We start from the raw sequence: 13,268 nt of genomic DNA, 5'->3' as shown, positions 1-13,268 counted from the left end.
TGCGCCTATTCGCGGATGCCGCGACGAAGTCGTCGGCGTTTTCGGCGTGACCCGCCACCTGACAACCGTGGCAGATAGTTGCAGAGTGCAACGCCACCTACCACAGTGAGACCGGAGGAATGGACTACCGGAAAGTGGCTGCCACTGGAACATCACGGAGGGTGGCTATCAGCGCAAAACGCCACCTGCCAGCGTTGACAGGTGGTGTATGAAGAGTTGCGCTCAAATTTCGTGTTACCGATTGTTGTAATGTCTGTCAATTTTGTGTGCGTGTGTGTGAGTGTGTGTGCCTGCGCGTGCGTGTGTGTGTTGACCTGTAGCATACGAGCTGTATATTAGTGCCGTTAAAGTAGAGGTTCAATCTTCCTTCCTGCTAGTGTCGTCCGGATCTTTTTGTCCGCCGAGCGACAGCAGCAGAACAGCACTCCACCAAAATGGCGCCTGACACAGAAATGCGTATGAAAAAGAACCGCGTTGTCTAATTCTTCACTCCTGAACAAATTTCGCTCATTTTCAAACATTTTTTCCCTTTTTCTCCGCATTGTTTCCTACCATGAGATTGTTGGTCTTCACCTCAGCGGTGGCCTAGTCGTCTGAGCATCCGTCTCACATGGCGGGAGGTGCAGGGTTCGATCCCCAGCGCCGCTTCGTACCCACCGGTCATACAATGAGTGCAAGCTTTCCCCTGGACTGATGCTCGGCTTCTTTAGGGTGAAAACTTTGGGAAATGAGTCTTTGTCCCCACCTTGAGTTTGTGCCATGGCGCTCTTTTGCCACAGATACCCTTGCACCATAAGAATCCATCATCATCATCGTCTTCTTCATGAGATTATTGGTGTCCACAGTTGTACGCCTGTTTACAACAGGAACATTTGACATGTATGAATGAGCACATTAGATTAGTCCGTCTAAGTTGAGTGGAAGTAATTATTCAATACCGGCCTCCGGACCTTGGTCCTTGGACCTCTCTCTCTATCTCCTACACGAGTGAATTCAGGCCAAACTGCATGATTCAGGAAAGGGGAGATGCGATGCGGGTTCCGTGGCTGCAACACAGAACCAGACACGTTCGTGAGGAATGTCTATAGCTGAGCGCAGAAAGTTCTTTTGTGCTTCTGAAAATATGGGGTACGCGGCGGCCGCGTTTCGATGGAGGCGAAAAGCAAGAGGCGCCCGTGTACTGTGCGATGTCAGTGCGCGTTAAAGATCCCCAGGTGGTCGAAACTATTCCAGTACGGCACCTCTTTCTGTCTCTCTTCTTTCACTTCCACCTTCCTCCCTTTCCTTGCGACGTGGTTCAGGTGTCCGCCGAGATATATGAGACAGATACTGCGCCATTTCTTTTCCTCGAAAGCCAATTTACCAATTAACCATTTTAACCCTCTTTTCACTTCGATCACAATCTCGATGATCGCTGCCGTTTTGCGATGTTAGGCGCCTGTGCAGCCTTATGTCCAAGGCATCTTGTAATGGTTTTCTGTTCAGACGGGCCGGGAGGGTAACGTTGTACGGCGCACTATCCTGCAGAAAGCCTGCATTCTATTACTGTAGCTTCCGCGCCACCTGAAGAGAGAGGAAGTGCTGGGCCGGTTTCTCAGGCTTCGTCATACTGATACGATGCAACTGTCACGTCGGCCCGACGCCGTTAAGAGAATTCTCCGATGCGGAACACGCTTTCAACACGAAAAGATTTTTCGCTGACCATTTTAGCCGAATTTCTGCGCTGGCTGGTGATTTTCAATAGAATTTCATTTTTGAATGAAGCCACTTGGCGTTGTATGTTTACGCTAACAATAATGTCCAGAACCTTCCCAGCGGTAGCTGCCCAAAGAAAACTACATCGGACCAAGCAGGCTTTCACTTGTACGCGCTCTTAGTCTAGGGAGATAGTTCCTCCCTCTGGGAAACTACGTCATGCCATGCAGAACTGCTCTGTCGCAAAGAGCACAATGACACCAGTGCGCTTTTCGCTAGAGCGGCATTGTCATGACGCCACATGTCTCGTTCCCGAAATCCCCCGTCTTAAAGGCAGTTGGTGTCTTCCGGGGGCTGAAGACCAGCGAAGCTTCCATCCCCTTATGTAATGCCACATTGGGGCCTTTAAGAGAAAATAACTGATGATGATGACTGTTTCCAGCTATGCACGTTGTCACAGTAGGAAGCAGAGCGTTCCATTGGGTATTTGGAATGCGACAGCATTCCAAGCTGTTGATACCTCCGCAGGAAGTGACTGATGAGGCTTGTGAGGCCTAGGTTGTCTCTCCTGAGCAATACTCTTCCGGTAAACCACCTGCCATGGTTGTCAGGTAGAGCCTTCACACAGACGAGCCTGGTCCGGTGTCGTCACTTCCAGTCTGGTGACATCACTTTCCTCCAGCCAATGGGCATTCTCGGTTATGATGACGTCACTTCCTGGATGGTGACGCCTCGTCCCTGCAGCCAACGGGATTTCTCAAATATGGTGACGTCAGTGATCTCGGCATTGCCCGTCAGCCAATCAGGATGTTTCTGGACAACGCCGGACAGTCGCCGCCGGCTTTTTGCTTCGGTGAGGCTTCTATGCTATCGGATGAAAGCGTCCGGCGCCGTCCGACGGCGTAGTGTCATGTATACTTCCCATCTGCCACCATCTGCCATGACTGGTACACGGATGATCTACCTTTCACCTGCCACTTTGGCAGGTAGCAAAGTAGGGAGAGAAAAATCCCCCTCTCCATTTGTAGTAGAGAGGAGGGAGTGGCCGGAAAGTGGCTATCTAGGGAACAGAAAAAAATGTAAAATTGATAAGGACTAATAACGACTTTGAAAGACTCAGGAAAAATGAAAATGACTAAGAATGACTAATAAAAATGTAAATGACTATTATAACAGCAACAATTAACATAACTACGAATGACTCCTCAAAGAGCATAGCAAAGTAGCTATGGTCGCCTGCGAGTTGTTCAGTTCTTTGGAGCAAGAGTAAAGCCAGTAAAGAGTTGGAGCGCCACGTCAGCCAGGCGTTTCGTCAACGGCACTGTCCGGGGCTATCGTCATACCACCTGCAACGATATTTCACGATTACACAATCTTCGAAAGCTGCAGCTGCGAGGGAAAGTCCACCGTGGCTATCAAAGAGCACGAGAGAAATAAACTGTAAATTACAAACTGGGCTATGAGGACCACCTAGTGGAGAGCTGCTCCGGATTAGTTTGGGCCACGTGGGGTTGTTTATCGTGAGCTGACATCTCACTGCACACAGTCGGCCGTTTTCAGTGCGAAAGCGCTGCGTCACGTGGTCTAACCGGCTTATCTAGTGTATGTGAAGCTTAACCTTGAAAGTGACCTTAACCAAACCATAAATAAATAAGATAAATATTGCCGCGACTGCGATTCGAACCCACGACGGCGCGAACAGATCAGCTTCACTGACAACTGCACGAGGACACTATGCTATCGCCGCAGCCGATCACACCTCGTGTTAAACTGCGACACGCTCTCTTACCGTGCACTACACATCGTCATCTTAATGAACTAATACTACTATCGAACTTTCCATCATTTCAAAGGATAACAACAACAACATACTCTCGTGCTGTGCCTTACACATCGTCGTCCTCGTCAACTAATATTGCTATCTAACTAATATCGTCGCCGGACATGCCGACGACCCGGCAAATCAAAACCATAAGCGAACCAGACTAAACAAAAGCTTTCGCACGTCTCCTCGGTTTAGTTACGTTAAAACCCTAACACTTTTTTTATTGCATTTCGCGTCCATCGAAGCCGCCGCGACCGAGATTGCACCCACGATATTTAGGTGTCAGCAGCCAAACGCCACAGCCACTGGACCTCTGCGGCGTGTTACAAGAGGAGTTTTCTGGGAGTATGTTACCACGTGTATGTGTATCAGAAAAGATGTGTCCGAAGAAGGTCTTGTATTCCGTTGAGGCTATTTCCTCCTTCTTCGGATTGTTTCTCCAGAACGTTTTCTTCGAAAACATCACCGAACAAGAGAGAAAGCGCCAAACATTCGTCCTGCAAATGCTTCGCATTTTAAAGCAGTCTAACGTAGTGCTAGCGAGAGCGTAGCGCCATTCAAAGTAAGGTAACCTCGGTGTCGTGTGAGGTAACGGTAACCCGAAGAAGGCCTTGTATTCTATTGAGGATATATCTTCCAGCATCTTCTTGTCCCTCCACTGCATTTTCTTTCAAAACATCACCTATAGAACACGATAAAAGTGTCAAACAATCGTCCTACAAATGTCTCGAATTTAAAAGCAGTCTAACGTTTTTCTAGCGAGATTGTAGCACCATGCAAAGTAAGGTAAGCTAAGTAAGATGTGAGGTATCGGTAACGTAAAGTGAACTAAAATATCTCGCTGAATTTCTCGCGCAATGCGGGACAGCAGCTGACAGCGGCGATAAAACGGAGAAAACTTGGCGCGGGCCGGAAAGTTGTGGCTGCGCGAAGGAAACCCACCGCGGACATCGAGCGGCCGAACGTTTCCACTTATCAGCGCCCAAGAAGACGTCGGCAACGCCAGCCATCACCACAATCGATGCCACCCTTAATGATTCCGCTTAGAGCGCCGTGTTCTCCGCTCGAAACATCCAGCAAGGCACGGGGCAGAGCTCGCTACGGGTCCGCGATAAGGACGTCCCCGAAACAGAACCCCCCCCCCCCCCCCCCCCCCTCCCTCCGCTCCTTCCTCGACGTCTCTTCTATCGCTTTCCTGTTTCTTCCTCTGTCAAAGCTGGCGATTCTTTGAGCAAGGCGAGCAGTTTCGTCAGAAGACACTCAGCGTGGTTGTGTGACCTCTCTGTCATTGTCGAAAGGTCCAGGCCCGAATTGGCATACATTAATAAAATTGCTATAAAGTTATATCACGTCTCATTTGCGATACACACATCCCTGTTCGCATCAGAATCTATCGTAAAATAATAAAAGTTACTGCATTATCTACTTCCAAGGATGCATAATGCCCTTATACATGAGGTGGGATCCGGGCTATGGGATCCAGGCTAACGCCAATTGTAGGCTTGTTAACCGACAGTGGAACCGATATAGGTCTCGCTATGGGTTGGAAAGATCACGGCTTTCCCAAGTTAGCCTTGTTATACTCGGTAAGTGGTCCTTTCTGCATTTTGCTTGCACCAAATTGCAACCACGAGATCCTGATACTGTGTGCTTGGCAGCACGTTATCATGCGGAGAAGATGATATCCATAAAAAAGTCGCGTAATACCCTTTCGCTACATCGCTTCATAATGTACGTGAACTTAAAATGAGCAAGCGCAAAAGGTAGGAGGCCAAAGAGTTTAAGCTCAGAACGAACACAGTACGTGAGCTACGTGAGTACGTCAGTACGTCAGTACGTGAGAGAAACATAGTACGTTCCTAAAGCGCGCACTAACTACGGTCAACAAATCTTGCGCCATGCACTGCCATCTTTGTTAAACTCATTAGAAACTCAATAACAACCTATCTCTCTTTTTGATGGCCTCAGTGTGGATTCCTTTTTTATTTTGTTTGCTTTGTTGTAGTATACTCTCACGCCATGAATGCCTAACCAATTTTCTTTGCTTGTAACTTATTATTTATACAAGTGAATTTCAAAGCTGTTTTATTCGTATCATTTTATACTATACGCTTTCTGTAATTTAATTCCTTGTAGCCTTCTATCATTGATTTTTTACCCGTATGTATTTCTGTTATAGAATGTTCACCAATGTTTTTTTTTCGTTTATCCATTATTGTATCTTTGTGTTCTCTTTATTGTGCATAGTGTCATTTCTGTAGGGGGTACAAACCCCGTCAAGCCGAATTCATGTGGCTTTTTGTCTGCCCTCCCGTCATCTGTACATGTGTCGATGCGAATAAACTTGAATTGAATATAGCTTGCCGGCAAAAAAAAAAAAAAAAGAGCGTGGGCGAACAGCAAGCCCAACAAAATATGCGCGGGTAGCTCTGCAATTATAGTTTCACCTAAACAACGACAAATAGGAGCGTATTATTCTGCAGCCGCTTGATTTCTTCTAGACGCTTACTTTTGCCAGAGCCACTGATTCACGCTGAACACTCACCAAGCACGCTGAAGCGGCTGTTGTCCCTTCCTGTCCTCATTTGCTGCTGCATGCCGATGAGATGAAAGCTATGCATATTTATTTGTTAATTTCTTGTCTGTGATTGCCACGTTGCATTTGGATAATCACTCTCTCTGAGAGCCCGTGCAAGTAAAAGTGTATCAAGTTACACCCTCATGTTCTCAACACAAAGGAGCCAGAAACCGGAAGAGAGAAAATGAAGGATGAGAGACACGAGGCGCACTAAAAATTTACCGTTTATTTCTTTCTTCGCGCTTTTTTGTTTTTGTTTCATTTCCCTTGTGCCAAAGCAGGCGTACCAAACTAGGCTTGACGGGTTGCTTCATGATCCCAAACTTTTGGTTCCCTTTCCAGCTACTGTATTATCAGCGTTTCACTGACGCGCGCTTTCATGCTGTATGCTTGACCGTATTTTTATTGCGAAAGCAATACTACTTGCACTTTCACGCCTTTGCCGTGCCGCGGCCGGTGACCACCATCGTGCCGCGGCGGTGACTACCATTGACCTTCATTTGACCTTGATTGCATTAGATTGGATTAGATTAGATTGCATTGGACTGGATTGGAATGGACTGGATTGAATTGGATTAGATTAGATTACATTAGATCAGATTAGATTAGAGTGCAGTGGATTGGATTGGAGTGGATTGGAATGGATTGCAATGGGTTGGATTGGATTGCATGTGATTGGAGTGGATTGGTTTGGATTAGATTGGATTGCATTGGATTATATAACCGATGCATCACCACAAGTCTAACCACAAGCACCACCACCAGCTACACTACCAGCTGTACCATTGCGTACGTATACGGATATTGCTTCAGCAATTACCGGGCTTAACCAAGCTAAGCCACAGCGAATTTTTTTTATCATTGTTTTTACCTTCGACCAACTTTATTCCTTTGTGGCACGGCGTGGATGATTGTGCACGTGACTTTTCAATATTCTTCTTCGAAGCGTCTAACGCTGTTTTCGTGAAGTCAGGAATGAAAGCGGGCTGAGTTTCGAATTCCCGTTGAAAGGAATGGCAGGGACCATTTGTGTCCCGAAAAAAAGAATCACTTTTCCGAAACAAGGAATAAAGGTGGACGCCTTGATGTTTTACGGCGCGCCTAAGAAGTACTGGCTAGTGCTGTCAATCCTTTTTTTCTCTGACGTAGTGGAATAGAGAGAGAGAGAAAAAAAAAGGACGGAAAGGCAGGGAGGTTAACTAGGCGATGCCCAGTTGGCTACCCTACACTTGGGGAGGGGTACAAAGGGGAAAAAAAGGAAAAAGAGCGGCAAGGAAATGAGTCTTCTAAGTGTAGTGGAATGCTTTATTAAAAAGACTGTATCCGCGTTGTCTTTCCGAGAACAGCTCAGGATAATTAGAACATAACTAATTGGGGATTAATGGGTTTGAATCAAGAATAATGCTGCTATTCCTCGAGCGTGGAAGTGAGCGGCTTGTACCAGTGTTCAGTTTTAGACCCATTCATGTTATTTTTTGTTAAATAAAAGGATCCGAATATAAACATAAACATTTTTCAGATTCTTCCATGGTAAGAGAACATAATACGTGCTCTAAACGGTCTGAAACAGCTTTTATCCTTATTACTACCGCAGCAAGGATATGGAAGAAAAGTATCAGCAGAACGATGAACAAGGCAGGCTGCTGGCTATTTCCCTGATGATTACGGGACGAGGGCAGCAGGAAAGAATTCTTGATTCTCCTCGTTCAGTGAAACAACGACGATCGCTCTGCACGATTGTGTTACCAAAAAGGACAGAACCGCACTACTTGTACAAAAAAGTTCTTTTTTATTGCAAAAGCAACACTCCGACAGCCAAATCAAGACCTCGGGTGGCCGCTGTAGCTGCGCTGACCTTGTTTCAATTGGTCGAAATGGTCGTGACTTCACAGTGCGCGAACTTCAAACGGAGCCAATTGTACTTTGGCTAGTAACCATGCAACCAATTAAAGGGATCGTATAGTGATGCTCCCAAGTAAGCGGGACTGAGTTTAGTTAATTGCTTAATTAACCAGTTAGCCTAATTAACCTTTCTAGTCAGACCACATAAATAAATAAAACCGAGTAGGAAATTGGTCGAGTGGGGAATCGAAGCAGGGTCTCCAGAGTGCGAGACGAGCACGCTAACCACTTCCTGTTAGGGCGAGGTTCAGGTGTCCACCCAGATATGCGAGACAGATATATTTCCTTTACTCAAAAACCACTTTATCGACGAGCAAGGCGTAGAGCCGAACAGGCGATGGCGTTCTGTGGACTCCCTGGCAGCGTTGGAAGACGCTGTCGGGTTCCACTTTTAGTGGCGAAGCTTAACATCTTAACCACACATCAGTGACACAAGCAGCAACACCGCGCTTAAGGCTTTCGCCTCATCGCACTTTAGGTAACAAAGTGCCCCCTGAATTTTTTCTTCATGCGCTGAAGGTAAGAGTGACCGTCGTGGCTAATCCCTCAAATCACTGCAGGTGGCACGCGTAGTAGTCCCTTCGGTTTCCAGCCTATCCTGCACCTTTCAGTGTGAAAGCACTGTTTTCATAGCAAACCTGATAAAGACGAGGTTTTTCTGAAGCCTATCAGGTACGTTCAGAAATAAAATGGATATTGCCGCGACTGGATTTTGAACCCGTGGCGGCACGAACATACCAGCTGTGCTGGCCACTGCACGAAAGCACTATGCTATTGCCGCAACAGATGACGCCTCGTGTTTAACAGCCGCACTTCCACGCTGTACATTGCACATCGTAATCTTCACCAACTTCCATCTGTGAACAAATGTCACGACAGGAAAGTAAACGCGCTTAACTGGCTCCCTGAGTCAGTGGACACCTCAATCGCGCTTCCAAGTGCATAACGGTGGTGTGAACCTGCAAACACCTGCTTTCACACAATATTTCATGCTTAGCAATGCTAAACCACCAGACGTTTTTTTTCCCTCGATGTTCTTTACGCCTTTATTTCACAAATTTAAGTTGTTTGTTATTAATTACTGCTGCTTTCTTTTCATTCGTTTTTGCGCGGGAGGGGAAAAGAAAAAATGAGAAAATGTCGTTCAGAAATTCAGCGCTTAAGCTTCTTTATTCTACGGATCCTCCGCTATTCAAATAAGGTGAAAGTGTGGAAAAAAGAATTGAAAGTTCATAGTAAATGACAAGAATAGGCTTTAGCTAAGCGACCACACCTTTTCACCTGATTTTACGAAGAAGCAACTACAATAGCTGCATTACTCTCGCATCACTCACTCACTCTCGGGGGGGGGGGGGGGGGGGGGCAAACACCGAGCAGCAGACCTGCTGCATTACTCTCGCATCACTCACTCACTCTCGGGGGGGGGGGGGGGCAAACACCGAGCAGCAGACCTGCTTTAAGGTTTTGTGCTTCTTAGGAGCTTTCACGGAGGCACACCTGCTGCTGAAATAGCCGTAGCCAACCCTTCGGCGTGCATGGTTATTGTGATGCGCGTAATTTTTTTCCTTTGGTATCCATCTCAACGCCACTCTGTCTGCACGCTGTCGGGAGAGTGTCACAGTCGCTGTTTTTGGTGCCTAAGCTGAAATGTCACCTACTCACAGAAGTGTAATTGTCCCCTTGGAACCAGTCGACAGGCCCTTGCACTGCATCTTCATTCATCCTCCTTGCACAGCAGCAACAGTGTGACAAGTTAAATTCAAGGTATTTTATTGAGACAACAATTAAGTACTCGTAAACAGCTTACCGCCGGGCTTGTGCGTCGCGTGAGTTCCCGGAATTTTCATTAACGCAGCACCTGTAGAAGCTTTCTTTTTGTACGTAAGGAAACGTAGAGCCGATTCATTTTTCCGGTCCGCTGAAAAAATTAAAAACTTGTCTCTCCTTGCAAACCGTGAACTCCTGCCACGCGCACTAGATCAATAAGTTGTGCCTGGAAATTTGAAATTTGCTTCTCCTCAAGATGAGTATTTTAGCAGCGAAGCACGCTTTACAGGTTAGTGGGCATGTTCTAAGTTTCAAGTGCCCGGTTTGTATGAGACGTGACTTCGCGGAACTTGCAAGGACACTGTATTTCAGAAATATCCTTTCTCCAACGCTGAAATTGTACTATTATATGCAGGAAAACATACAGCCTACGCATTTTGCTACTTTTTATTTAACCACTCCAAATATTGCACTAGTTGCAACCGGTGTGCATCTACCACGCGCACCACGGAGCATGTCGTGTATGCTCGTTAAAGGGCAGTTGAAACACTTTTTTGAGAATTCGAGATTATTCAAGAATTCGAATCTGTCAAGCTTCTAGATAAACCATGCAAAGTATTTTTGCACTAGCATTTAAAATGGCGGCATAATCGTCGATTAAAACCGCGACGATGTTCAGGCTTCTCCTGACTACGCTGGAGGAGTGCGAGGAAACTCGGCAGTGACGTCATTATCGCCGAAACTTCAGATGCCCGCTGCTTACGCGTGCATGCTCCTGTGCGTCGTCAGAAGGCGCCAAACAATGCATCGTGAGCTTCACCTTCGATGGCGTCGGTTTTCTTCCATGAAATAACCCTTTCTTCGCTGGAAACGTTGTACCGTCATACGTGACGTCATTATCGGGGCCTCTGCTCGTCGCTGTGCACTTCAGAGAAGCCTGAACGCCGATGACGACTTTATTCGGCGATTACGCCACCATTTCAAATGCTAGAGCAAAACAATTTCGCAGGCTTTACCAGCACATTTCGCACATTCAGCAACCTTAAACTCATGGAATTCTAAAACCGCTTCAGTTGCCCTTTAACCAGAACAGATAGTTTCACTGCATGTCGGTTTTCGATAGCTTAGTCAATGCTTTTGAACTTCAAGGCTCGTTCCACGCGGACACGGCTGCTCCACATGCACACCGGCGGGCGAGGGCAGCCGTGTCGCCCACCCTCCCGAGGTATTGAGCCGTGCGCGGCTTGATGGACGAAGAGCAGCAGCAGCAGGAACGCGCCCGTGTCGGAAAAAGGGGTCACGTGGTTCCGCCAGCGGCGGTGGAGGTGCACTCCATTTCGTACTCTGTGTGCAGCGGTGCCAAAGGTAGCGCGCCTCTTCACTCTGTCCACGTTCGCGACCTTCGAATAGTGCGCCACCTGTTCACCGATGAGAACCCAATATGGTATCGAACCGGAGCAACCAGTGCAGGAAGGTGTTGAGTTGCTGATGAAGCAAGCATTTGTTGCTGCTAGAGCAGCCAGCTGACCGCATGTGTATGTGTTTCGTTTCTTGTTGTATATCCTACCACGGCACCTCGAACCTTCCCCTGAGGCCTGGCGGAGTAGGAAGCATGCTCGGCGGAGTGACAAGTCGTTCGGGGCGCACTACTTGCGCAGCATCCACTGCGCTGCATACTTGGAGCAAGGCGCGGTGGTGGCGCTGGCGTCGCCAGAGAGCGCCTCTCCTCCGCGGCGGTGTCAGCGCGGCCGGCGGGAGCGGCAGCGGCAGCAGCAGCAGCAGCAGCTCGGGGCGTCGCAGGACGCGGCGGTGGCGGCGCGGGGACGGACTGCGCTGCTGCGGCGGTGGATGTTCGGCGCTGTAGCCTCGCGGCGGCGGCGGCCGTCGCTCCGCCCGCCCGGGGCCGCTGGCGCCGAGGCAGCTCAACGGGTAGCGTGCTCGCCGAGCCGCTCGCCGGCGGCTGGCCGCTGCCCCTGCATGGCGCGGGTGGAGGCGCGGCGCCCCCGTCGGCCGCCATGTCTCGGCTCAGCGTGCGCGCGCTGCGGGTGCTGACGCCCGCCTCGGCCCTGGCCTCGCTCGTGGCGAACGCCATCGCCCTGTGCTCCAACAGCTGGCTGCACAGCACCGAGCTCATGCCGAACCCCAGCTACAACGGCTCAGGGGACCGCGAGCAGCTCGCCAAAAACACCGTGTCCGGCCTCTGGAAGATGTGCTTCAACGAACGTGAGCAGCGCCGCCGCTTTCTCTCTCTCTCTTTCTCTCTCCCATTCTTTCCCCCCGTTCCCTTTTTTTGCAACCCGAAAACCGGGTCAAGCTCTGCTAGGTGCCATGCGACTGTAGATTCTCCTTTCTCCAACTTTCCCCGCCGCCGGTGAGCTAGGAGCTCTGTCTGTACAGGTTACGCCCTCTGTAGGCTACCCGTCGTGCCTCAGTGAAACCCCTCTTCACCTGCCCACTCTCTTTCCCCCCGCCCCACCGAAAAGTGGTCGCCACGGAAGGTTACACAGTCTAATCGCCTGCGGCACCTGCGCCGAAAGCCAGTTTAATCAAATCTCGTGCGTTTCGCGGCATCCGATGTGCACTATGCTAGTCCTCGCTTTTTAGCGCGCTCGAGTGCCATGCACTGGGAGAGATGCCGTGATGAGTCATTTGCTAATAACCCGCTTCTATTTTTACTTGCTTTCATGGGAGCCACTGCTGTACTGTCGCTTTTCTCTTTAGTGGCTCCCAACGCGCAAAGAAAGAGGCAGTTAGGATGCTCGTTTCTGGGCTTTGAGTCGTCCTCCCCTTACTACCACTTCAACGTGGTCACTGGCTGAGCTTTGATAACGCCGATGTCTCGCATCTATCGTTTTAAACGACTCAACAAGTTGAATGGCATTTCTCCCGTGACACCAAAGTTCTCGGATGTACAGTTGACCCTCCTCAACTTCGTGGCTGCATGGTTTTTCGCGTTATTTCCCTTCGTTCTGTTCTGTACTCTTAAAGAACGATAGTGACACTGGAGGGGCACACTAACCTTTAGAAGACAACGCAGCGTCATGTACTAGTTTTTTTATTTATGAATTTTTTACTGTGAAATAGATGATACGTACCTTACGAAATAGATTTCGGGAACCGCGTATTTTGTCTCCTCACATGACTTTCACGGTCTACAAGTCGCTTGGCATTCATGGTCCGGTGTAGACTGCACCCTTTCACTCCGCTAGCCCTTCCGGATAGTCCTCCTTACCGGCGTTAATGTTTCGTTAGTAAACTTACACCGTTCGAATTCCTCCGGCTTGTTTTGGTGAAATCGCAAACGAACCACGAGTGCCCGCTAAATGTGAAGACCAGGTCCAATCATTGTCGTTAGTGTGATTGTCGCAACGTTTCTGTTTTAAAGGCAAAAGTGCATTGTAGCGTTTTCGCGCGAGGTTTTTCAACTTTTTTCGCAACTACTCTGTATAGATTAATTACATACTGCAGCTCCAAATCTACCTGGCTTACTGTTAAAGATAC

General features: G+C 48.5%; 1 protein-coding gene across 1 annotated transcript in view; it reads left to right on the top strand.

Moving 5' to 3' along the window:
- Positions 1 to 11,526: 11,526 nt before the first annotated feature.
- The window catches only part of stg1 (stargazin-like protein), a 51,959-nt gene continuing 50,217 nt past the window's right edge, over positions 11,527 to 13,268 (top strand). The window contains exon 1 of the mRNA XM_089585977.1: positions 11,527 to 11,990. Within this exon, the coding sequence (XP_089442103.1) occupies positions 11,783 to 11,990 (208 nt within the window). The 5' untranslated portion in view covers positions 11,527 to 11,782. The remainder of the gene's footprint in view (positions 11,991 to 13,268) is intronic.

Source organism: Amblyomma mixtum, chromosome 4, assembly GCF_055824585.1.
Source record: "Amblyomma mixtum isolate Tamu chromosome 4, ASM5582458v1, whole genome shotgun sequence".
Taxonomy (NCBI): Eukaryota; Metazoa; Arthropoda; class Arachnida; order Ixodida; family Ixodidae; genus Amblyomma; species Amblyomma mixtum.
Note: the sequence above shows the minus strand (reverse complement) of the source record. Positions and strands in the feature narration are given on the sequence as shown.